General features: G+C 39.8%; 1 protein-coding gene across 3 annotated transcripts in view; it reads right to left on the reverse strand.

Annotated features, from left to right (window-relative positions):
• Window positions 1-30: 30 nt before the first annotated feature.
• LOC100740284 (dopamine D2-like receptor) overlaps window positions 31-26,504 on the reverse strand; it is a 96,462-nt gene continuing 69,988 nt past the window's right edge. The window contains exons 3-8 of one of the 3 annotated variants that reach the window (XM_024365701.2): window positions 11,707-11,816; window positions 10,069-10,321; window positions 8,934-9,034; window positions 5,955-6,149; window positions 3,948-4,420; window positions 31-3,881 (exon numbers count right to left, since the gene is read on the reverse strand). In XM_024365701.2, the coding sequence (XP_024221469.1) occupies window positions 3,673-3,881; window positions 3,948-4,420; window positions 5,955-6,149; window positions 8,934-9,034; window positions 10,069-10,321; window positions 11,707-11,816 (1,341 nt within the window). In that variant the 3' untranslated portion in view covers window positions 31-3,672. The remainder of the gene's footprint in view (window positions 3,882-3,947; window positions 4,421-5,954; window positions 6,150-8,933; window positions 9,035-10,068; window positions 10,322-11,706; window positions 11,817-26,504) is intronic. The other 2 variants (XM_024365702.2, XM_012382214.3) reach the window with 2 other exon arrangements.

Here is a 26,504-nt window from a genome sequence, read left to right on the forward strand (position 1 = left end):
AAGCTAGAACTTGTAAAATGAAAACTCGTCTTCAATTTATACTATATTTTATTAATTTCGACAAGTGTCCATGTATTCGATTTGTCTTATCTCTGATTAATCGTGTATGTATGTGTCCCATGTGTTCCATTCGCGTGTGAATATGTATAGGTATTGCCATCGGTACATACAGCGTTCTGAATATTCATTTCTTTTCCATTTGATTCGTTATGCTTATAGTTAGTCTCGGCAAATTAAAGATTTATCTCTTACATCTATGCCCTGTATAGACCATTCGTAATAATTATTAAGAAAGTCATAGGAAAAATGTAGTTCTCTCTCACCAAAGCGACACGTTTTTCGATGGACAGTTAGAAGACATTCCACTTGACTTATATTCGTTTTGCGTTTATTCTTAGTGTCTCGCGCCTCGAGAAAGTTGAAACTGGCCTGCTACGAGTTCTCGAGAATTTCCGTGATTCAAGTTCAATTAGAATCCCTGGAAACGTTATCGATCCTTTTGCAGTCAGTTCGTATACGCTCGCGTTCTTTGTCTATTAGATATATATTTACATAGATGCACAGCGCTATCCTCATGTTCTCTTGGTACAATACAGATACACTATGTCGCGTACGTATATCATGTATAATACATACACATTTATATACAGAGAAGGGAATGTATCGGGTTAGAAAAATACAGCGATCTTAGCAGGATTGTAAGAAACTTTATAATGCATTTCCAAGTGCGTTGCGTTAAAAGAAAATGCTAGGCTTGTTGATTTTCGTTCAGCGTGGAAATACAGTTCGAGTTTCTGCCTGTTGTCGTGGTTAATCGCAAAGTGATTAAGGAAAAAGCTTTGGTCGGTGCTCCTTCTCGAAGATAATTTTCTCGCGAATGAAAAAAAATCTGCGACTGGTTTACAGGTATTCGGAGATCGCTGATCCAAAGTTTCGTTGTTATACTGTCGTTAACGACCGAGAGCGAAGGACGGGAACTTTGCCAATTAATAATCTACCGTTGTGTGCGGAAGCACCTTTTATCTTGCGGTGGCGTAAAATGGCACGTGGCACGATCTGTCGCGAATCGGCACTCGTTTAAATTTCACCGGCCCCAATAACTAGGTGAAAAGTTCGTTACGCCATTATGAAAGGGCATAAAGTTCTCAGTCTGTTGGCGAGGATTCTCTATAACGAAACGGATGTACGTAGCTACCGGTTTAAGAGATTTAAGTTTGAGGTACGTGAATTAAGAGGTTCGTGCGAAAATGAAGCGGTATAATATTTTAACCCTGTATTTCACTCACTAATCCGATGCAAACTTCGTTTCTCTCGGTCGATTACGATCAGTTCGACGAATAACGAAAACGTTGGAAGATAAAACACTTGATTTGCGAACGATTCGTTCGGTAGGATAAATTATTATCGAAGAATTGTATAATATCTCGAAACAGGTTACCAGGTAAAATGTACGTAACAAAACCTAGCTTTATCACAATTCATCGACAAGAGTTTCCCTAAATGTTTGCCTAGCATTTAGCGATACACACTATCGTTACTCTTAGTGTTTAGTAATTGCAGTGTTTCTAGGTTTTAGCAGGCGATCGAGTACGTAGGGATACGTATCGCCTTACAACCGATTGCACAGTTCGAATAATTCGTTACTAATTTCTACTAATTATGTACAAATATACATTGGAAGTTTAAAGTTACGTGATACGACGTATTCGTAGAACTCATGGAGTAAAAAGCTCTGATTGTAGACGTTATTGCAGGATCGCGGGTCCCGCGAAACAAGTGTTTTTTACGATAACGTTTTACGTTCGCTAGTATTTGGTATCTTCCGTTTCGCGTAGCCCATTTAACACACATACACATGCTCGATAAGCGTGTCTCGGATGCCAGTATACGGTTAGATATCATGCTTCGTACTTGTATTGATATGTTTGAAAATTCGGACGCCGGGAACTTTAAAAACGTTTGCGGAAATGGAACACGAAGCGAAGCCGATGCAGGTGTTTCTGCATGCATCGAGTGTGTTTCGTTATTTCTTCGATTCTATCGAACGCGTCATGAGCATACAATGGCCATCTTTACGAGGAATTCCTTTGGGCTCTCAAAGCCAGGGGAGAGGCAAAAACAAGCGGACGCCTTCCGCTATCGATTTTCGTTTCCGTAGAGTCGAGCGCGAACGTTCCGCGCGGTTAACACACCGAAGATAATACATAAACTTTTTATTAGAATTGGAACAAATGACGTCGTAACGTGAAAATGTTCGACAGAAAAAAGAACATGTGCGAATAATTTCAACGTGTTTCAAACAATTCACTTTGAAGAAACGCTAGAGGGAATCGAAGGAAAGCGACTGCAACAAGAAACGGATCTTCGAGAACCTCTCGTGAGCGGAATATCATATAAACTTTAAATCCTGCAACTGAGTATCTAGTTGGATATGTAAATAGTTCAACAATATGGTAATTCTCTCGTCGAAGTGTTAAATGATAAAATAGATGCGAAAGTAGAGATGGTACGGTATGCATCGAACACGTTCGACAGACTTACTCGAATTCTTTTCCCTTTCTGCACGAATGAATTTTGGAGAATCGAAAAACACGATCCCAAAGCTTGCACAACCATCGTCCTCTTCGTGGATTTATAAAATTCGCGTATAATTCATGACTCGCGATGCAAGAATTTCGGAAGCTTGTTCTTCGATTTTCTCGCATGCTAGAAGGACAAACGAAACGGCGCGACGGAAGAATTTCGAAACGATACGAAGGAGACAGTACTTCGTTCGAATAATCGTACATAGTACAAAGACGTTCGATTAGACGCGCAGGTGTACAGAACGCGTAAGTTTGTCGTGGAACTGACAATTCGGTTCCTTTGCATTGAGCCAAAAAATATTGCTACACCTTAGGAGCTACGATAATACTGTCACGGTATATTTAATATCCGACAAAGTACATATACGTATAATGTGTTTTCGCTCAAACACGCATTCCATTGATTTTACCTTTTGACTTGATGTTTATCGTCTTAATATATCTACTGGAATTCCCTTCTTTCCTTTTTGTGCTTCTGTTATTTATGCAACTAGATTACTTGAAATGGTAGGATAACGCGAATCTGAACGCGTTCAACGCATAAACCACGTCGTTGTGTTTCTAACACCTTGACGCTCGTTTCCGATTACTTCGTGTATCATTTATTCGACTACTTATCGTTAGCTTAAATATTTATTTGGTAATTCAGCTCTAACATCGATGCACGTTGCCTCCGGTGTGATATTGCCGGGATATCGACCAATGAAATCGCGCGATAGTTGGGTGTGAGAGTGCTGAGAATACTAACGATGATCCGCACTTCCGATAAACAACGAGTAAAAAGTACGCGATGTAATTCCGTTCTCACTCGTAAGAAGCTTCGATTTAGTTTCGTTACGTTGCAATTTGTGACGGCGCGGCTAATGTTTCTCAAGTCCGTCGCGAAATTTAAACACGATTCAGTAGAATGAGCCACAGGAAGTTATTGGTTTTCAAACGTCTACCTACGAAAAACGACGCGACTACGAAAGAGGTCTGCGAATACGATAAATACCTTTAGCTGGAACAAATGTTGAGCTGTTCGATTGTCCGATGTCTCGTTGTTCCTGCTTTCAAGATAAACGCGACTTTAAATGCTGTAATTTGTCTAGAAGCTGACCAATTTATGGAAGGCTTTGCGAAATTCGGGATTGAACACAGTATAAATCACGGGATTTACGAAGCTGTTCATGTAGCCTAGCCAAGAGGTCACGATGAAAGCAGTGACACCCGGTTGACAGTTCGCTGTCAGCTTCGTGCAAATCGCGTCCATGATGTTGCAGGTAAAGAATGGCAGCCAACAAATTAAAAAGACACCTGTAAAAGAGAATAGATTTCCTTTTTGTCGGGCGATAGGAAAGGAGAATAATCGACCGGACGTACCCAACACAATAGCCAACGTTTTCGTAGCTTTGCGCTCCTTTTTCGCGGAGCTTTTCTCTCGTTTCTTCTTGCTCGCCTTGTTGGCTTTGTATATTGTAAACCGGGAGCCAGAAACGGCATTTTTCTTGTCCTTCTTACAGGTAGACGAGCCAGACAAGACGCTTGGCGTTCGTCCAAGTTGAAGAGGAAGAAGAGAACCGGCGCTCTTGAGCCTCTTTAATTCCTGCTTGTTCGTTTCAGCGCCGTTCTTCTTGGGTTGCGAAGCTTGGCTCGTCGTAGCACTTTTCGGAGGCGGCGACGAAGAAGTGGAGGACGACGGAGCTGAGGTGATTCGTGGGTTCGGGCTGGGACTGGAATTCGTTTCTAACGGTTCGTGAATCACCGTGCTGCTCGCTGCACCGTCATATCCAGAATCCTTTCTGACGTTCTGCGTTCCACCCAGTTGAGCTTGAGCCACTGCGCTGAAACGACAACTGCAATTCGAGTATCAGTAGCATTCCAACGATACAGGTTTAGCATATCCCGTCACAGCTTGCAACTCTGAACCTACGAGTAAAAGCATTTCGTGTACCATGATTATAGGGACGAACGTTCGCCTTTATTGCCGAAAACGAAACACGAACGAGAAATTACTTCTTGTAATGGCATCTCGTTCGAAATGTTCTATTGCTCGAACAATGCACGCCCGTGTATTAACGCGCTATCCACGCGGCTACATGTACGGCTGACAACGAATCTGTCTATGTAATTAAACTTGCTGCACCGTGGATGCAGTCGCTCTCGGCGATTAGTTTCGAAAGACATTGGTGCGTGGAGCATGATTCCCGTGCATATTGATCGATAGGTACATATCGATCTTACCATTAGTCGGTGTATCACAGAATTATTACGGCACAACGAATTTCCATCGGACCTATATCGTAACCAGATCCTTGTACGAGAGTCGAAAATCCTGTACAGAGATACCTACGAGATACATATGCTTTCAGTGTGCCGCATTCAGCACGACCAAACGAAGAAATCGAATCATCCATCGTTCTTCCTATCTACTCGTTACCTATTTCATTGTGCCGATCGCGATTGCCCGCCTTTTTTCTTCTTTACTTACGTTTTGTTACCGCAAACGAATGTATCGATCGAAACTGCGTCTTCCGCGTTCAATCAATACAGTTACTACTCCAACTTGCTGGACCAGTGGACACTCCACAAACAAACGAATCGATTTCACAGTGGACCGAGTTTATCGGTGTTTTGTTCCTATTTTTATCGAATGTGTCGGTGAGTAATTCTTTACGCCAATGAATTATCGACTCGTAGGCAATATAAAAAATTCAAGCATCCTTTCATCCGACTCTTACGCGGAAAATACAATTCAGTCCCTATCTTTTACGAGAAGGCTCGTTCTTCTCAGACAAGATCGCTCATCCCGTTTGACCGAAGATAAAGTAGCCAGCCGGAAGAATTATAAAAGAAAAAGGCGATGCTTGGGCGGAAAACAATGCCATATAAGGTGCGATGCTATCTTAATTCGCAAATTAACTAATCAATTAAGATGTAACTTTAGATCGACTCTCGTCTCTCGAAATAAAAGGAAATTCATTCCCTCCAATGAACAGTAAAATAGTATTTTTCCTTTGTTCGTTCTACGTCGTTGGTTTTGAATGCTAATTGATTTTAGTCGGTTCTTGCTTTGTTCTCGCACCATTGTTTTTAGTCTCGTTAATTTGCTCGAGTAACTTTTAACGCCCCCGCTCTTCATTCGGTAAGGGAGGCGGAACCTCGACTGTTCGCCGTTGTGTTTTTTCTACCATCTGCTAAAAATATTTATGCTCCGTTCTATATTACTACTTGTTATACATATCTTTTTTATTGCTTGCCGTACGGTAAAACTTATTAATTACGAGTTGTTGGGAAAAGGAAAGAGAAGCTTACGAAAGAGCGCGTTGTTGTGCGACGCGAACGTTCGTCTGCACTGCGGACGATCGAAAAATTTTATTGGATTCTTACGCTGCTTCCTCGACGACAGTGGCCAAAAAGAACTCGGTGCTCTTATCGTTCGAGATGACCACAACAGGATCAAGGGGTGTCTCGTCCTCGTCTTCGTTGCTCCCGGACGCGGTGTTCGTCGGCTCTTCCATGCCAGGAGCCACGAAAGCCGCCGCTCCCAACGCCGTCTCCGCAAACCTTGCCACAGAATACCCACTACGTGATCTTAGTCAAAAGCCTCTAAAAAAAAGCTTCTACACTTAGCATGCTTTTAGTATTCCTCGGCGACGCGCGGCGTTAATCCGGCAAAGGGGAAAAGTTAATCTATCATGCACAAAGCGACTACGCTTGCGCTCGCGACTTCGTTCGGAACTTTGCCACGAACAAAGAACCTAGCTTTTACTTCGTTGAATGTGCCCTTCGCGATTCACAGGGATTCTCGGCTGCGTTTCAGCTAAAATGAAAGTCGGAAAGTAATTCTTTTCTGACGAGGGAAAAGCTCGAACCTTTGATATTTCAACTGGCTCGCTTTCGATCGATCGGACCGATAATACAATTATCGAAAGAGAGCAATTTAGGATTACTTTTGCGGCAGACGTTTACCTGTTCGATCTTGCGGTACGGTTCGAAACGAATTACGAGTAACTTCTAATCCATTATCGCGAGCACACTGCGTGGTTACAAGTTAAACTTATTAAGTAATTTCATGCCGTGAATTAATACGAACATTCGCAACCGGCCGCGTACTCCGAATAATCGGATTATGGGGATTCGATATCGTTAGAACTTGGATTGGCGATTCACAGTTCGATCTAAACGATAGTTCCACCAACTTTGTCGCGTTTGTTTGCTCGAAACTTTCGCCTTTATCCTTATCGATACATTCGATATGGCGTATTAAAAAAATTTAACGAGAAGAACGGATAATTAATTCTATTCTCCGAAATCCCTCTGAGTAACAAACAGACGAATTTGGAAAGTTTTCACGCTTTCGTATATTCCGAATTAAGCTAAATTTATAAACGATCGAATCCTCGGCTGCTCGTTTTAATATAGTCATTGACTGTAGTAATCTACGTTGATACGTAGAATAATAAAAAAGGGAACTACTTGTATCTTATAATCAGGACGAGTACAAAGATATGTCGACGCTAATGTTAACGATACAGGGGTAAAATCTACAGGAGTAGAAGAGCGTATGGGGAGGGTGGAGTATCGGGCGAATTTTGAATACAGGCCTGAGATTACGCTGAATGCATGGGACTCAGGGGAAAAGATACGGTCGTATAGCGAAACTGTGTGACTGCCGTTGTTATAAACATCTAATTGTAAGTCTAACTTATCGATGGTGTTTGTACAGGGTATTATGCAACCGTAGGAACCTGGAAGGAGCCTATAAATAATAATTAGGCAACCGATGTGTCACATCTTTAATACCATTGCAAATTACCTACCTAGTTGCGTTTGGATATAAGTATATATATACATGTATATACTCTTTATGTGGATTCAAACTTTTTAATCCGATTAATTCGAAATGTTTAACTCGAAAATCCTTCTTGCTTTTGTTGCTCCATTGGTGAGCGACATACAGCTCTGAAGTATAGTTGAAAGTATAGATCAAAGCGCGGCGGCAGAAGTTAAGTCGCGATCTTTCGCCACTCGTTCGGAAGATGGATTCCACTCCAGTATTTTCCTTTCGAGGAAAGGAAAAACGGCGAAGTAGGTATTAAATCATCTTCACCGGAAAACAAGACTACGTGCCTTTCAGTCCGCTGGCAAAGGAAGACAACGGTTCCTTCTGTACGGTTCTCATCGATGAACAAATGTACGACACTTAGGAAGAGGTGAGTACAAAAGCCGGCAATTAAATCGAGGCGAACTTGTTGGCTATTCAAGGCAAGTACGCCGACCCCGGGACAACGGAAATGAAGCCTGCGCGCGGGAAAAGCGTATTATACGAAGATGCTCCAGGCTCAACTACGCCTTAGCTCTTCCCCTTTCTACACGCCTTTCTTTTCACCGCCATCTTTCCTCCTTTAGTGACATATTCTCGCCAGCGCGCCAATCTTCGCGAGAAATCGTCTCTCGTTGGAATGCAGGAGTTATACACGGGAAATTGAAAAAAATGACTCGCGCGAGGAACACGCGACACATTCGAAATGAAGCCAGTTTGTCTGTTCGCGACGCGACGACCGGCTATCGCTCTGCGACACCTTCGCGAATATATGTAGCTATTCGTTTTATTTAAACAACCTTCTTTGATCTTCCGACGCGCGAAATCGTAGAAATTGAATATCGATTCGTTATATCCGTGCCTCGCCGAGAAATTACACACATTCAACTACCCATTGAGACGTTAGCAGCCTACCGACAGACGTTTTGTTTACCGTGAACATCGTTGAAAACTATTAAAAGGCAGCACTGGTTCGATGCTATCGTCCCTTTGTCAAATAATCGTTCCCCTTTTCTAAAGGGAATCCTTATTTACGTTCGCCACTCCTTTGTTCGAAATTGCACGTTCGTGCAACGCGCACAGGGGACGTTCTACAAATTGGTAAGGACGTGGTTGCAAATGCAAGTATGACTTATGAAACCGCAACTTCACCATTTGTCTCTGTACGATAGGACGTGCAACAGAGTGATACATGCAAATGAAACACATGCTATGGAATGATCAAGAAATTATCAACGAAGTATCGGCTTCGATTCTCCCTCGATCTTTTCGACGAATTTAAACACGATTTTAAAACGTAATTGATCGTTTATTAAAATCTCCTCTGTTTTTGCAGTAATTAACATCAGAAATAATAAAAATTCCTTAAGCTTTCAAGTGTATAAGACGGTCGTATGTTCTTGCTAATTTCAGAAATTTAACAAAAGAATCTACATCCATTTTCTCCCTTAACCAGCGGCGGTTCGAATGGAATTCCTAGAAAATTCTTGGTATATTCGTGAAGAATGCCAACGTTAACGGTCGAAGCGAATGTGTCGGCTTACCTGCGCGTATGCGCGATGTTCTCGATTATGCTGCCCGGTTTTATGTCGCCCAAGTTAGGCTTTCTATTGGCCCTTGCTTTTCTCGCCCTGTTTCTCAGTGCCTGAAAACGGTAAAGAAAAATCACTGTTTCAACATAAATTTGGTAACCGGTACAAATGCGTGAAATAAATCCTCGTATGGCGTACAAGACAGGTAACACATGACACCTGTTATCACCTATACATATCAAAACAGCGAGATTTATCGCGACGCTTATATCAAAGATATAAGAAATATAAGAAATACTTCTCACATGGATATACAGCATCATAATGTACGCATATTAGACAATTTTACTTGCAATTTGTTGATGCAAGTTGAGAAACGCAACTTTTTATGAATGCGTTATAGCTGAATATAAGAGGTACATATTTGATATTGTTTTCTTCTCCGATGTTCAATTCATTATGACTATACACGTATATATATATTCATGCCGAATGTCTTGCAACCTCATAAGAAATAAACAAACTATACGTCGTTGAAATACGTCAATGAAAATATCCCTCTTCCTTCTGTTCTTCTTTCCCTTTCTTCGCTTTTCTTTCTACTATTCTTTGTTATGAAATCAATACATTGTTTGTTGAAATAACATTGTTTATCGGCTGCACTGAGAAATAATAAATCTCGATCGTACAAAGGCCCCGGTCAGTCGGGGCTCTCAGAATGTAGAATTATAAAGTGTTGAATTTGAAATCTGTTTTACGTAATTATTATCGCGATATTTCACGTCATCGGAAATTAATATCGTAACGAATGGAAGCAATCATGCAAACAAAATTGTTTATGTATTCCGGTTTGCGTAGAATAGCGAAGCAGCCGTATTTATGATTAACCGCAACGTAATCGCAAAAGCCAGCGTATCTGCGGAACACTTTGCTCCATATGGCGTTAAAATTAATATCTACGTAATTTGCTGAGTTTTACTTGTTACGGCCGACAATATTATATGTTATGGTTAATTGACCAAATAAACGATTTTGCATTCATCCTAACAGTTCTTGATGCTTACTCTATTTTCGAGCAACACCGATCGGACCTTATCGTTTTCTGCTATCGATTATTTTTAAACCAATTGCTGTCAATAATATTTACCTTGAATATGTTGTAGTAGAGAAACACCATGATGATGCAAGGTATGTAGAAGCTGGATAGGCTCGAGTAGATGATAAAGTCTGCATTGTAGAAGAGGCATTGGTCCGGTATTCGGTCGGGGGTGTTATTCAAGCCGAGAACAATCGGGCTGCCGATCGCGGCAGATATCGCCCAGACCAACAGTATCGTCAACCACACTCTTCTATTGTTCTTGTGCTTGGCGTACTTTATCGGCTGGGTCACTGCTATGTATCTGCAATTCAAATTCATTTCGTGTATCGTACAGTGTCCCCTGCTTGATGGGCATTACGTTGCCGCAAATCAACGTGGATCCACTAACATTGTGCATCCGCCCGACAGCATTGTTCAATTTATTATTTCTATTCCGATTGATGTATCTGTATCAGAATAATTCTGGCTCGGAAAAAACTATACTTTTTAGACGCTTACGGTTCCTTTGCAACGAGGAAAAATCAAATTCTGTCGCATGGAAATGTCGGTAGAAAACGATTAATTAAATCGCTAAATTGTCGCTTGTTTGGCTGGAATTCATCCGGAAGAGGGCGACAAGCGAAAGATAGATTCAGACTTTGCGACTTTATGGAAATCGTCGAAAGGTTTTTAATAAAGTGCAGCCATTTTTCTGCATCACGACACGTATATTTTAACATGCAAATGCGAAAAACCTCCGTATTAATCATTTGGCTGTACTATTTCTAGACGAATGCGCTTCCATTTAGACTCTTTACGACGCGGTCCCACGAAATTCTTTTCGTTCTGAATGATCGGAATTTATGATCTAGCTTTTAATACTATTTTAGACCAAGAGGCGACAAAGAGGAAAAAAACGAGGAAAACTTAATTCATATCGTTTCGTGACTTTGATATCTACGAACTTTGATAAGTTTTATAATAAATATAAGCTTTTCGTAACATTACAAAACTGATCGGATTTATACATACATTTTCGATCATGAAACGCAAACGCTGTCTCGTTAGTATATCTTAAATCGTAAATTTCCTAGAACAGCGAAAACCACTCGATCGATCATTTCGGCCTCTTCGTCGACTTGACGATAGTTATTTCGATGTTCTGTCGAAACTTGATTAATAGAAATTAACCCCGACCCTCCCGACTCCAGCTCATTTCGAGCATCACGGAACAAATCTCAGTTCCTTCTCTTCCGTCCTTGGTCTGTTATTCGTGTCACGTAAACTGGTTAAATCAGCAACTTCCTTTTTCACGAGTTTCGGTGCTTTTTCAGCAATCGCGGTTGCGCAATTTTCCTGCAATGGTGTGAAACAAATGCAATGCAAGCAAATCGTATTTTACATTGAAAGAGCGTTACAAATTACGATTAATATCTCTGCTTATTCTTGCGTTTACTTTTTCTTCTCTTTCTTCCTTTTTTCTTGACGTTAAAGGACGAGCAATTCGTAACGTTTCGTAAATTAATTCGATTTATGCATACGAGTTGCGATTTGACTTTCGTTACATTGTTTGAGCGCGATAAAATAAGATTTTCCAGCGTTGTAGCGTTTAGCTGACAAAACATCGAAGATCGATCGTGGAATTCGCTGGGGTAAAAGAATTAGGGTCGAACTATTTCTTGCTCTTCTGCGAAAAAGAACGCTCACCTGTCTATCGAGATTGCTACGAGATTGAAGATGGAACTGGTACTGCACGTGACGTCCATTGCGATGTAAAAGTCACAGACAAAGCCAGGCAGACTCCACGATCCGTTTACCTGGAAAATGAACGAACAAACTGTGAAGATCAAAGCTCACCACGAACCGTGCCAGTTGAATTAGCTTTCATTGCTCTATGGTCGGCTATTGTTTCAATGTAAATTACCGATTTACTGGCTCATGGAGCATTTCATTTGCTCGAGAAGACACGCGAGAGGTGGCAATACATACATATATAAAAGACCGAATTTCTCAAATTTATCACAAATGGAAAAAGAAAAATACAGACTCGTATAAAATACATCATAGTTCATGCATTTTCGAATCTTCGTTTCTTCCAACGAATCTCTCCGATTGTTTAATTCTTCGGAATTGTTATGACTCTAAAAACGAGTCAGATTTATTTGGAAAAATCTTTCTGTAGAGATCAAGGATTATTTTGACCAAATCAAGAGACGAATTTTATTTTTCCTCTTTCCCATTTCACCCACCGTATACCATTTTTCCGTTTTGGTGCATTCGTCCGATTCATCTTTTTATTTTCGAAAACACTGACACGGTTGAATCGAACGCACCTATGCCGAGCGAAGCCTGTTCTGCGATTTATTTGAAACAACCGTGCCTCCAGTAAGTGCAAAATCGGGCGTTGCACCGTCGAAATGCGTCTATCACCGCCGGCTATGCGTACACGCTTGTCTCCATTTTCTGTTAAACTGGCGAATTTCGCAATGTTGAATTTCCTCTCCGTGTTATTCGCCGTAAGCATAGGAAGATATTCTCATTTATTTGTTCGATACTCGCGACTTCTAATCGCTCAATATTTCTTTTCGTTATCTGATTTTTATACGACGTTAATGATTACAAGACGAGATTGTAACGATTACAAGATCCCTATTCGCTTTTCATTCCAATTTCATTTGCGCCTTCGTATGTAGAAAAATCTCGGAATAAATCGTAAGCCGCTTGGTTTTCTCGATATTCATCACATTCTGCAGCACGAACTATGATTACTTATAAAGGCTTTAGAAGATAGCATTAAGATGCGTAGCTCGTACTTCAGTACCATATTGATCGAACTACTATATTTTGCATGTGTGTACAACCAGAGTGTAACACAACCAACAGGCCGATACTTTGTAACACTGTTATATCATGGAAATATACGGTACACGTATGATACAATGTTTGCTTTTTGAATCTTTTAATTTATAATTCGAAACTATCGTATCTTCGTACAAATTTTTATGATACTTTTCGAATATGAGAAAACGTCAAAAAAATTATGAAAACGTAACAAGGAACATAAAGCGTAGAGGTTTAATACGATCAAAGCTCACTGTTTTAACCACGAAGTGAACAACTAAAAGTCGTAAATTAACAAAAACGGCAAAGCACCGAAAAATTTGTGCCTGGAAATGCATGTACATGCAAATAACCGACATAGCCTCTAAATAAAATTCTGTTTTATTACTATTTTGTTTTATTTATGATCCTTTCGATATAATTTATGGTTAGAAAATATATTTTTTAATTAAATTCTAATAAAAACGGCGATGTTTCATCAACAACATCGAAATGTCATTACCGGTTATATTTGTATAATTACTATGTAATATCACATTTTCACATCGGCAATTTTGCAGCTCACTTTTAACTCACCTTGATGCTTTGCCAGCTGTACCGTCACGATTTTTCCCGTATACCTTTTTCACAATTTTATACTCAAAAGTATCTTCTTTTTCCCAAGACATTTTATTTATTTATACTCGACCGACAGCTCCCTTTCCTCTTATTTCAAAGACTGGTTCATATACATGTATCTATCCGTTTCCACTGAGATGCTATTAAATGAGATGCTTTGGTATCTCAAAGAAAACTCGAGCACTAAAAGTAGCATCGCAAGAACAAAAGAACGCAGGAATACTATCAAAGCAGCGATACATAGAAGTAACGAACGTCTGGAATAAAACTGACTTTCGTGCTTTTGTTACGATTTTAAGTATTTTCGTAAATGAACACTTCATTTAAAAAGGAATTGGAAAGAATGAATTTCGCTTTTAAATTCGGATGTGGAGTAAATTTACACAAATCACGCGCGGCACGGCACTTGTCTCGCAACTTGATAAAACAAATTTGCAAATATTCGCTTTTCACGAAACTATGAATTTTTCCTTTTTTTCTCCTCTCTTATCGTTTCCGACGTAACAACATCGGAATTTTTTAAATTCACCAATAGCAATCATATTTTCCAAAAATTGAAAACGTTCGCTGTGTCGATGGCTTAAAATATAGATCTGCTCTTTGTTGTTAGTTTTGTCGAACATTCCCGGATTGCAAGCAGAACGAGTTGATCACGTAGATTTGCGACGACGTATCGTTAATTACAAAACTGGTACAGTCTAAATCCCAGCATGGTCTGAATACGGGTAAGCATCGTTGTAATGTGTCTTTATCTGATGCTGAGTCTTGGCCAAAATGCCAATGAAGTATTTAGGACGAAGTAATTTAAGAGCGACGTGCGCGCATCCAGCATTAGTTATAGTCCTCTCCCTGCTTGAACCAGACTTGTTATCCGCAACGCGGCTCGTTGTTCTATCTCCGTTACCCCTATTACTTCTAACGCAAAATATGCAAAATTCGTCTGTAACACGATTTACCCCTTTCAACCTACTAAACGTAGATTATTATCGCTGTTACTAATTTTCCTTGATAAATAATTATATATCTTAGATTGCGTGATAAATTACGTGATATCGAAATTACTTGTAAATGATACCCGAATGTAAGAGTAGGATAAGATAAATTAGAATAGAAATATGACACGGAAGAACTGTGAAGAAATGTAAGAAATGAAAAAAAGTGTCAAGTAAGACGACTGTTCTATTCTTTCTAGATTTGCTTCGTAGGATACAACGTTACGCCTTTAACCGATGCTAATAATTGCGGAATAAAAGATTCTGTCATACCCCGTTTCTAAATGCAAAAGAAGTGTATTTTACATCTTTCAGCCGGTACTTTATCCTAACCGTACCTTTGCATTCGAAGCCCTTCATCCAGCTCCCCAGTAGCAGGTTAAATGAGCCATAACTCTGTTGCGTGTTGCTCGGTAACGCGTCTCCCCTGTCAAGAGGGGATTCACGTCGACGCGCTTTCTAAATAGACGCGAGCCAACTTGCTGGAGAAGCCACTTTCCGTTGCGCCAACTACACCAGATAATTAATCGTGAATACATCGAATAAATAACCGGCATGTAACCAGCTACTTAACTCGCGTAAATGCCGTACGAAAACTACCGCACAACTATTCATAAAAAGACCAGCATTGACGCGATATCGACCGAATGGTAAAACAACGACGACTCGAAATTTGTCACGTCCCAGCTCACTGGTTAATTGCAACGCTACCAGCTGCATCTGAACGTATAGGTACAAGAACGTGGAACACGCGACGTTGGTAGATAGTACACCTCGTAAAAGCGTTATAACGAACAGTATTGCCTTTTGATTTTCGATATCGAAAGTTTGTCTTTTTGTTGGAATTGTACGGAACTGCTGACGATACTCTGAGTGAATCTAGGGAAGGCCAAGGTAAAGCGACACTTCCGGTCGATGTAAGTCTCTTCGCAATACGTATATAATCGCGACATTTATAGCTAATGCATAGGGAGTTATAATTAGAAACCAAGGGAAGGCGAGCCAGTCAACCTTGCCTTATTCCAGCGACCTTAGCGAGAGGTATACTGGGGGAAACTAGTAAACGAGCAATAATTTGCTATGTCTTACGTCGACGACGTTCTCAATCTTTTGACTGACTTTGTTATTAAGTTACGGATTATGCCAACTAATTAGGGGATCATAATCGCGTATGCGATTTTATTTCAGTCGTGTATCGATATAAAGAGATTAATTGATCGTTGCTTCGGATATTTCGATCGTTTTAGTAATGCAATCCAGTCGATGTTAAATAGTTCAAGAATTGGAAATCCCAAGGTCTCCGGTTAAAAAATGTTAAGCTGAGTAGAAGTAAATTGTCGCCAAAAGTTACGTTTCATAGTACGCTTACTTCGGCGCACTCTATATAATGTACTCAATTGTCGTGTATAATGCAAATCTACCGATCATATATGCACTGCGCTTGACTGGTTGCAGAGGACATCAAGGACACGGTAACACTCCACATTGTCGAGCATCGATATCGAGAGTTCAAGAGACAATGGTGTTGTTAATTTTCTGTAAAATGCATTCGCATCGTCTGATTGCACAAACATAATCAATCTAGCGAAACCTCCGACACCGTGCAGTGTCAAAGAAATTATTCCCATACGAATGTTCGACGAAAAGCAGAATTTCCTTCGTTGCAGCTCCGTGACAGAATAGTCGAACGTACGGAACAATAGAAAACGTTGTCCTTTTGTACATTATTTGCAAGAGGTAACCAGAATTCTCCAGCTTTAACTGACCATTCTATTTCACACGTCCACCTATGGCTGCTGTAAATTCATCCTGCTGAGAACAGCTGCGAACCGCGTTGCTTGATGGGTGTTTGGAAAATGAAGCCGTAAAAGTTCCAGGGAAAAGCAATGAGTATTTACGTATCAATCTGACGGTATGCATGTTGTCGCAGACGAGATACTGCGTAAATCATATATTTTCAATTGAAATTTAGAAAAATTTACTCAATCTGTATTACTTTGTTTCGTTTCTTATACATCATTCTCGCACATCGTCTGTTCAAACTGCGATCGATTGCGAAATGGAATATTTGATGATAAAGCTTTTCCTCGTTCTCATTAAAATAAATGACTAACACAGTCACTCTTGAATCATACACAAGTAGTAATAATGCGCGTAGGTTTCAACTTAAAAAATCCCTTTTATCAAGAAAAAACTTAATTTTGTAACGAGTAAATTGATATTTTTGTGGCACGTTTTGATCGTGGAGCTCAATAAATGGATTTGTGGATTACACATGCAAACGGTTCGTTTGGCACATTCGTATTAAACTAGTGAATATTAACTCGTTGTCAGGTTCGTTTGTAGTAGCGGCCCCAGTTTTTATTTACCTGAATATTCACTTCCTTTCTTTCAGGACAGCGATATTTAAACCGTGCGATCGCTTTTCTGCTCACTACATTTGATGGAAAATATTTTCCGCATTGAAGCTGCATGCGTACTGACGGTAGCTGTCCATCGACGTGATCCCACGACTATATGAACTCGAATTACTCTCGCGGTATTTAATATTTCAATTTTCCTAGTGACGCCGTGTTTTACACTCGATACGGGTCGCAATTCATGTGTCTGGTGGACAAAGTGAATTGGACGTCTGTTTTCATTTTTATATTACCACAGATATATAAATTCATCATAAATTTGTAGACACGCGAGTGAGCGCGAGAGAAAGCAGAAGCGGCATGGTGACTGTATTTTCCATCGACGTGTCGGCTACGTTGGGTATCATGTCGGCCGCTTAAATGGGTAACGGCGTCCCTATTAATTCTCGTATCGAGCGGCTGCAGTACTCCAAGCGATTCACCCATCGTAATTCAATGACACGCGGCAGAGGGTTGCGGAGACGAGGGTGCGCGACCGATACGAAGGCCGTTGCTAAAATTGATTTAGAATTGATATAATCACTAAAGGTAAGCCGACAGAGAGAACGAGATAGCTAGATGAATATATCGCTAGACGAATCGTGCGAAGGCAGATTGCAAGGAACAGAATGGCAAACGAAAGAGATGGATGGATAGAGGAAAGCGAATTGGGGAAAAGAGAAGGAGATGGATTTCGCCCGTGAAGTTAAACGCGAGACGCTCTTACAAGAGAGTCGGAGAAAGCACTCTAGGACTCAATCGTGGGCAGAGATTGTGGAAACGGGTTGAATGGGCTGATAGGGGATAGTAAGAGAAACTAGAAATCCGAGCATTACGGGCAAAGACAGGACTGAATCGAGAATTATTTGCAAAGCGTAATCAATTCGACGCTATTCAATTCATGGGATCCCATACGACGAAAAACGAAACTGGTATTTCTCGAGCGTTAACCGTATCTACCTACCTACATAGGTGCAAATCCAGGAGTTTTCTGTTTCAGTGAAATTTCAAAAGCCAGTAGTGACAGCTCGATATTTTACGTATACAATAAGAAGAATTTTGCTACACAATCTCTAGATCCAGACGTTTGTGCTGCAGGACGTAATCGATCAAAGCGAGTCAAGCGCTAAGTCTTGGCTTTTCAATCGTTTTGCTAGCTGGATAATTGCTTTTTAAAGCTTCTCCTCGTCGAATTTTCGAACAGTACCAACTACAGAGATAATATAAGAAACTCTGCTACTCATTCGTAGAAAAATACGTAACTTGTAAGAATAGTAAGAATATTGTTACGAATTTAAACGAACACTATAATATACATGTGTATATCTCGAGAGATTTCAGTGTGTCGTGCTTTCGAAAAAACGGTTGGATATACGGTGGAAATATTTTATCTAGGCGATTACTTGGCATGGTTTCGCCTCAAACTTGGAAGAATCTGACGGCTCCTGCTGGGACTATAAAAATTCCTAGTGACGTTCTGCAAATCGACCGTCGGATAATCGTCTATCTTTAGAAATTCCAAAGCGACATTAAAAAGCCATTAAGACAGCTAATGTGGGATTCTGTGGCTATTTTTTAACCGACGACTTGTTGGATCAAGTTAGTTTCTTACAACGTCTGATGATTTTTCGAGGTTAAAGTCAATTCTCATAATGACTTTTGTTTTTCAGAGATAGAACGATTTCGTTATCGTGTTTCATCCGTCCTTCTGCATTTTCTATTTCACCGGCTGCAAGTAAAGCAGTGACCGATACTCGATGTTGTCTCGTATCAAGCTCAATCGAGATTGAATCTTCAAAGTTCTCAAAAGGAATGTCATTTGTTTATGAAATGCATCAATCTTTCGACTTTCGATACAAGCTTTCTACTTGTTCCTCTTCAGGCTGATACCGTATACGACATCCAAAATATACGAAGCATGTTCGTGTCGTCGACTTAATGTATCGAACTTGAGAAATGCGCTCGTGCCAACGATTGCAAGAAACACCGAGTGCTCGAGGCTCTAACATCCGGCGACGTTCGTTCGGAAGTAAGGGCATTCGTTTCTGGAAATAGGAAAAACCGTATAAATTTGTAAAAGTCAAATACTCCAAAGTCGACGCTCTCCGGGCACACTATGGATTCCGGTTTGCGATTTGCAAACAGTATGTCTCGTCGCTGTGAAAATTTTCAACAGCGAAGCGAAGAAAGAACGACGTACAACGTCCCGTGCGCGACAAAAATATCGATTCTATTTTGAAGCTATTACACGGACGTATGAGCAAAATTGTCACGATCATCGTCGAATATCGAAGAAGGAATAATTTGGTAGTTGATAATAATATTTCATGTAACGTCCCGTTCCAACTATTTTTCTCACGAGAAAAGCGTATCGTACCTACTCAAGCTATACTCAAAGAATTCAATAACAAAACAGATTCAGTCGACCAGAAGTTATCCGGTAATCAATTTTGAAATAGTTTCTCAACAACGAAATAAACGGTTGCCCCGAAGTAATAACGTTTCTTGCATCCACTGGAGAAAAAGTCGTATTTTGAAAATGGATATGACACACTCGGTCGCAATATCTGTTCCCGAGATTTTATTGCAGATAGAATCAAGAGCGATATTGCTTCCGACGCGACGTTACGACTGACCAGATACGGAGTATTATCACTCGTTTTTGATACGCTTCTTCTAGGCGTTGAACCTGTTTCCTTAACTCTCTTATTTTTCGCGTGCTTCGTACCACTGGTCGAACCTATCTATTCGTGTTTATCTGTGCAGAGAAAAACGAATAAATCGTCAAAGCTGTGCAAGATCGCTTAGACAGATGGGACTCGTGAGCGAAATCGTGCTATAAATAAGAGACACGCATTCAGCTATATCTCCGTGGATATGCTGGATTATAATTCAGGTCAAAAGTTTCCACGGCTTTCCTTGCGGAAAAAGTGTCCAAACGATTCTCTTCCTTCTGACACTCTCACCTTGAAACTTCTCCATTTGTCCAAGACCTTCTCCTCCGGACTTTTCTCTCCTCGCTTTTAGACCCGCTCTTTCTTTACTTTTTCCAGATGGATCGCGACACGAACGTAATAACACAACTTTCTACGTTCATCTAACTTTTCCTTGCAGAGTTTACGCAAATTGTGCTTTTACAGTGGACAATCAGCAGAGAATAATCATTGCCTGTATTCTAATATTTACTCGTCGACGAGACGAGTAAACAAGAAATCACTTGGTAATCCTCGTTGTCGCGTGTAAGGGAAGGCAGAGTAGTTGAGGTAATTCACTCGGCAGACGCTTCCATGGATGTTGAGGCGGCGAGGCGGCAAGGTGGTCCAGCGTTGGCGCGGGACTGTTCCAGGTTTCGGACACGTAGTTACGACTTAGTCGAGGATCAGATTGAATTTACCTAGCCTTCTAACGTGGCAGCACGGTGTCTGCGAGAAGAGAACCGGAGGACAACATAAAGGAACTTGCTGGAAACATCCGAGTTAACTTGAATTAATTCAGATGGTCACGAAGTACATTCTAACGGCTGCCTTGAAACTGGCTATATCAGCGAGTCTGACGAAAATTTGTATCGATAACAGGAATATACCAACTGTTATTTGGTCACAGTTTGGCATTATAAGTTGAATAACCGATGGTTTCTTCCTTATTTCCCGTATATTTCGATATTATTAAAATGCTCACATTTCATGTCAAACTAATTAGCAGGATCAAAGCATTTTCCGTTTTTGGTTCATACATCGTATAAGGAATCGCAAGTAATCTAAGAAACAAAAAAAAAAAAAAAATAAACATACAAAATAAGCTGAACACAAGAAATTTCGATTAAAATAAATTTCCAAGTTGAAACGCAATTAATTAATTATATAATGTACGGTAGAGCGTGATTCAAAATACCGTAAGAGAGAAAATGGTTAATATATAATTAATATGTTTAATAACGAAATCAAAAGTAACAACAATAACTAAGTATTGATTGTAATGCAATACAAATAATTGACACAGTTTCGGGCGTAATATTAGAATCGTGTTTTAATTTTGGAACATGTCATGTTACTTGCTATCGATACTGACTGAATCAATCATTTTCACTAATTTTCACTGATTTTCATGAACGGTATTCGAGTACATTTAAATGGATTAACATATTAATTTAAGCATTTCGAATCAAAGTATTTCCTGTGAAAATAATTAAAACACGTTGAAGCAAAGTAAGTACGTATAATGATATAACAGCGAAACGGCGAATATATTTTAATGCGAGTAACATAATATGTTAAGCGTCTGTTCCGTCTAGAAACAAAAACCTTTGTCAATTTGGCCGACAGGTTGACGCATATTGCGTTCCATAATAGCCCCTCTTCTTTGAATGCGCGTTACCCCCCTCGTACATCGCAAAATAGTTCGCCAGCACGAGTTTTATTTCGTAGAAAACCTTTCGAATTTCAATTTTTTAATAACGCGTAAGTTGCGTAAAAACACCGGCAAGAGAAACGAAGTTTGTTACGTTTTACTCGAGGAAGAATCATCAATCAATTTGGAAGCATTTCACGTTACGAAAATTGAAAATCGAAAGCTGTTCGGATGAAGGGAGCCAAAAGTTAAGCGCTTCGGGAGTTTAATTAGGGAGCCACAACTTTCTAACCCATAAACTTTGATACTTACCACGCTAATTATTCAAACGAAATCGCTTAAATCATTCGAGCCTTTGAAGCAGACAACGTCAATTGGAATAAAGCGGCACTTTCTACGATTTTAAAGTTGTGCTTGACACGGTTAGCTAGAAACAAAATAAATCACTCATATATTTTATAGAATATTTATTTTCTGTTCGTTTTGACGATTAAGCATCGATAATAGCAGAGAAGGAGGAGGATGTGAACATCAGATTCTCGAACATTGTCTATAGATCCTGTTACTCTGTTACCAACTCCTGAGAGTCGTTAGCGAGGGTCTTTGGTGATAATACCCGTTCCACCTCGTACCGTGTCGAAATCTGAAACGCATGCGACGTAGCTGTATGTACGCTAGCTTTGTTCCCATTACTGCCAATTAACGCTTCATCGTCGACGATTATCATACTAACCGTTAGAAGTACATTTTTTCCAATTTCGAATGGAAGACGCTGTGCGAATTAACGAATACGCACGTTAGCAAGCGGTATATATTAAACACGTTGATAGAAACCAGTAAAGTTAGCTACCAGCATGACGAGTAGGAATTACAGAACTTCTATGCATTCGAATCTGGCTGCTATTATAGTTGTTTCGTAGCACTTCTATTCTTCCTGAAACTAGACACCTTCATCGCGCTTAAACTTCACTGTTCGGTCGTCGTCGTAGGAAACGCAATTTCTATTCCATGAAAATTGACAATGTTAAAGCGTCGATTGTATTTTATCTCTATTGATAGAATCGGAGAAGTTTTTGCAAATTAACGAACGCGAGTATTGCGTATAAGGCGAGATGGATAAAGATCTTCGTTCGAATAGGTACAGATCAATTTTAATTAATCGATGCTAGTAATCGTAGTATTTCGTTCGTCATCGCGACGTTCCTTGTGAAAACTGCAATAATGTATGCCTTATCATATTCATGGAGTAGCAAGATGAACGTTACGCGGATTAGTTCAATTGGAATTTCGTTTAAAATTTTGCATGCTCATGAATATGCCGTATAATCTCGCAGATAGGGAATTACGCGACGAGGTTGTAGAAAGCACCGTTTCTCGTACTACAAGCTCTTAATGATCTTGGAAACGAGATCCTAATGACCCCTTTGTCGAAAAGTTTCGAAAGAACGAGGGAAACGAATCTTGCGCGCCCCTATGGAATCGAGTCATTAAGAGTGACTCGCGGAGAGAAAGTTCGGCAAAAGGGGTCAAGACGAATGAAAGAACGGAAGATCGTTGTAAAAGTTCGAGCGAGATATCGGATCCAGCTAGCGAGATCCGTAACCCCTGTCGTCTAATGTCGAATTCCCTTTATCAAGTTTAATTCACGACCATAAGTTGTTTCTTTGCGCTTCGTTGAACTTTACGAGAATTTTAATTGATTCTGTTTTTAAATCGTATTTAACGCTGTGCTTTGTTTCTTCTGTTTCCGTGCTGGGTTCGAGGTCTATCCATTAATCGCGATTCAATAGCAGTCTAATCTTCTTCTTCCTAATTACTCCTCTTTTAATTTCCAGGAAGGATGGTCTAAAAATACGAAACAAGTACAATTCACAGGAAAATGTACACGCGTGTAAAATTACCGTTCGCCATTGTAATAATTTGGATGGCCCGAGGTTTTAATTTTATCAAACGTAGTGTGGTAACAGAGTATTAACAAGACAATACAGCGCATCGTGCAGAAGCGTTTATCATGTGAGACATGCTGCAATGAACACGATTCCAGATCCCGTAATCTCCGATTGTAGCAACGGGTATTCTGCGAATTACGCATCATCTCTTGCAAAGGAGGCTTCATATCCATAAATTAAATAGATATTTCCGTTAACTCCCATGCAATTCATCCCATTTACTGCGTAAAGGGCAAACAATAGAAACCCGTGCAGGGATAGCGTTTATTCAGATATGTAACCACTTTTATTCAAAACACGTCGACAACGTATCCAAGAAGAAGGAAAACAATGCGGTAAATCAGAAAACTTTGGATCGACCTTTTGCCCTGAGAGGGACAAATGATCCACAATCATGGAGATTCCAACTTTACCAATCGCATTCTCGAGACACTGCAACGTCCACAGCGGGGTTACAACTTTCTTAAAGCAGTTTAATAATGAAACTTTCCTCGAGTGTTTACTTTCTATAACACTATAGTCATTTCATTAAGTCGGTTTCGTTGCGATACGGCACGATACGATTGTTTGCTACCAACACGACATTTTCATCAAAATGGCATTCACTCGCCTCAATATATTTCTTATTTATCTTTTATTCACATTTTCAGCTGGGTTATCATTTCTTGGAATTATGAATTACTCGGTCTGTGAATAATATCTACTCAAATTGGAAGAAACGAAATGCAGGCATATGAGATCGAGTCGTTTTGACGTCAGTATAAAACATGATACATACTATTTTATGTCAGACGGTCGTTTTAAAAAAGCAATTTTATCAGCGAATGAAACAAGCAGAACGATGCGATGCACATGCTCGGAATGTACGAAATTCATTTGGAAATTGTATTTCGTTAGCAGCTACTCTATGCAAACAACGATAAGATATAGGAAACGAAGCTATTGGAAATTATTCCTGTCTTTTCAACAGATTATAAGCCAAGTATAACAAAAACCATTGTTTCCTTGGGCTCGATTGTTCTAGATAATTCATTCGCGCGGAATTTTACTCGAGTAAGAAATGTGATCTCGTTTCCTCTTATCGGAAATGGAGAATCGGGGATGGAACGAGAATATAATCTGACGATGAACGTTGACATGGGTATTCCGATGTTTGACAAAGATCAGTCGCTACGTGTACATGTATTTGATCAATTGATGATTATTCATAATCTTTCTGTAGAAATATGCTAGATTGTTATCACTTTCTCCTTTTTTTATATAAAAATAAACCGTCTTTAAAAATTATACGTGTTATAAATTGTTTGTAGTTGTGGAGTTAGAGCATGTGAAACACGACTTTGAAAAATTGAAATATGACCGATCGGGTATTCAAAAAATAACTGATGAGTACATAAATAAAACATGAAACATGACACGCAAAATATGTTACACATCACACCTGCGTTTCGTTGGTGTAGTTTCACAATCTAATAAATGCAACTGTATAATCATCGATACAATATCGGTTTGCGTCTGTCATTTATAACGAATAGAATAAATCACCGATACTTTACGCTTGCGTTCCACGAATCGTTTGGATTTCACTTTATTTTACGCGATACTTGAGACAAACTTTATACATTTGTCTTGTTTCCTATCGATTTCAAGTTTCCTCATGATTCTCGCATAAAGAGAGGAAGATCGGACTTTTTACCAGTTCAGCTCATGAAGATATGTATGATCTAACGAAGAGAAACATACATATGTATGTATGCAGTATATTTGAACACGGGCAAGTAAGAATTTCGCGTTACTCTTGGACAAGAACCGTTAAGATTATTCCAACTCCCTGTGAAATTACGAACATGATCTACTTCGGAGTAATCCTACGTTTAACATTTCTCATTACAAAGTGGATCAGTTTTTGATATGATAATCTGCCTTGCAAAGTAAAATAGGGAGAAAAAGTGGAATATTTGAAAAAATATTTCGTCTTCGCTCACAGTTGATGCTGTAACATAATATAGTGAGATCGTCCTGGGTATTGCAACAGCTGATCAGGTAACTCCATCGAAAAGTTGCAACGCAGCGTAGTAGGAAGTTGCTTCGATCTTTTCTCACGTAGTTGACGTAGTCCCAAAACAACTCGAGTGGTCAATTCGCTGAAAAGTCCCAATCTATGTCTCTCCGATATCGGTTTCCCTTCCCCGTGGGATATACGTGCACCGAATTGATTGATTTTACTGCTTCTCGAGAACAAGTTCGTCGCACAGATGTGGATTACCGATAAACACTAACTATTACCACAGAACTTGATGGAAACGAATGAAAATCAATCTCTCAGTTAAAGCGGAAATCAAACGACAGTTGGTTTATACGATGGAAGTACGTACACAGATAGCGAGATATATATACGCGACTGTGATTTAGTTCGTTAATATCCCCAAAGAATGAGTAGCGAACTAGCCTGGTATCATTAAATTGCACCGCTTCAAGTTGTAATCCACACGGTTCACGAAGTTAGAGATGCGTATGTTCGGGCGCATGTGTGTATAGTTGATTGGCTGGTACACTGAAAATGTGCTTTGCTGGCGTCACCGTTGCCAATCGAATTAACGCTGATTACGGTTCATTTGACATCGTCCTCCGCGCCGCTATTGTGCAATATGACAGCCGAGCTTGAAATATTTCTGCATAAATTTACGACGCCTATAGAAGACAAAATGAGAGAATAATGACGACGACGTACACGCACGAGTGCGAGTAATTACCCAGCATAAAGTCACTTGAACGATCAATTAACATTGTTGCCAATGATAATATCGTTGGCTGTGTTTTGGTCAATTTGTTTTGCTAAATTCCGAGTTATATTGCACGGTCCATTGAATAGCAAAAACGTCGTTGGAAATTGAATAATAAATGGTTACGATGATCGAAACCGGCAATTCGAGTTCCAACTGTGGCTCTAGAATACTCTTATAAAATATCGCATAACAATTTGACGATACTTTTCAAAATAAGTAGCAACTTGGAATAATACAACCAACTACGTGCATCGTAAATCAACAAGATTTACGCTGTTTGCGCTCTGTTATCCCGATATTCCGTCGTTCGGTCACATTTATTTTTGAATTCGTTAAAATTTTCATACAAATTCGCAAGGATTATATTCGAGCGAAAAACGGGAGTTCGATTTACTTTAGTTCGTGACTTTTGCAAACTCGTTCGTTCAAACTTGAAGAATGAATACTGAAGTACATACCGTCGCGCCTCTTCGCTGATATTGCGTTTCAGAGTGTTAAACGAAATTTTGTTCGTAATCGATCATTCTGATCGAACAAATGAAAAACTCTATGGCGCAACTACAACGTCGAAGT

The sequence above is a fragment of the Bombus impatiens genome, unplaced genomic scaffold, assembly GCF_000188095.3.
Source record: "Bombus impatiens unplaced genomic scaffold, BIMP_2.2 scf_0146, whole genome shotgun sequence".
Classification (NCBI taxonomy): Eukaryota; Metazoa; Arthropoda; class Insecta; order Hymenoptera; family Apidae; genus Bombus; species Bombus impatiens.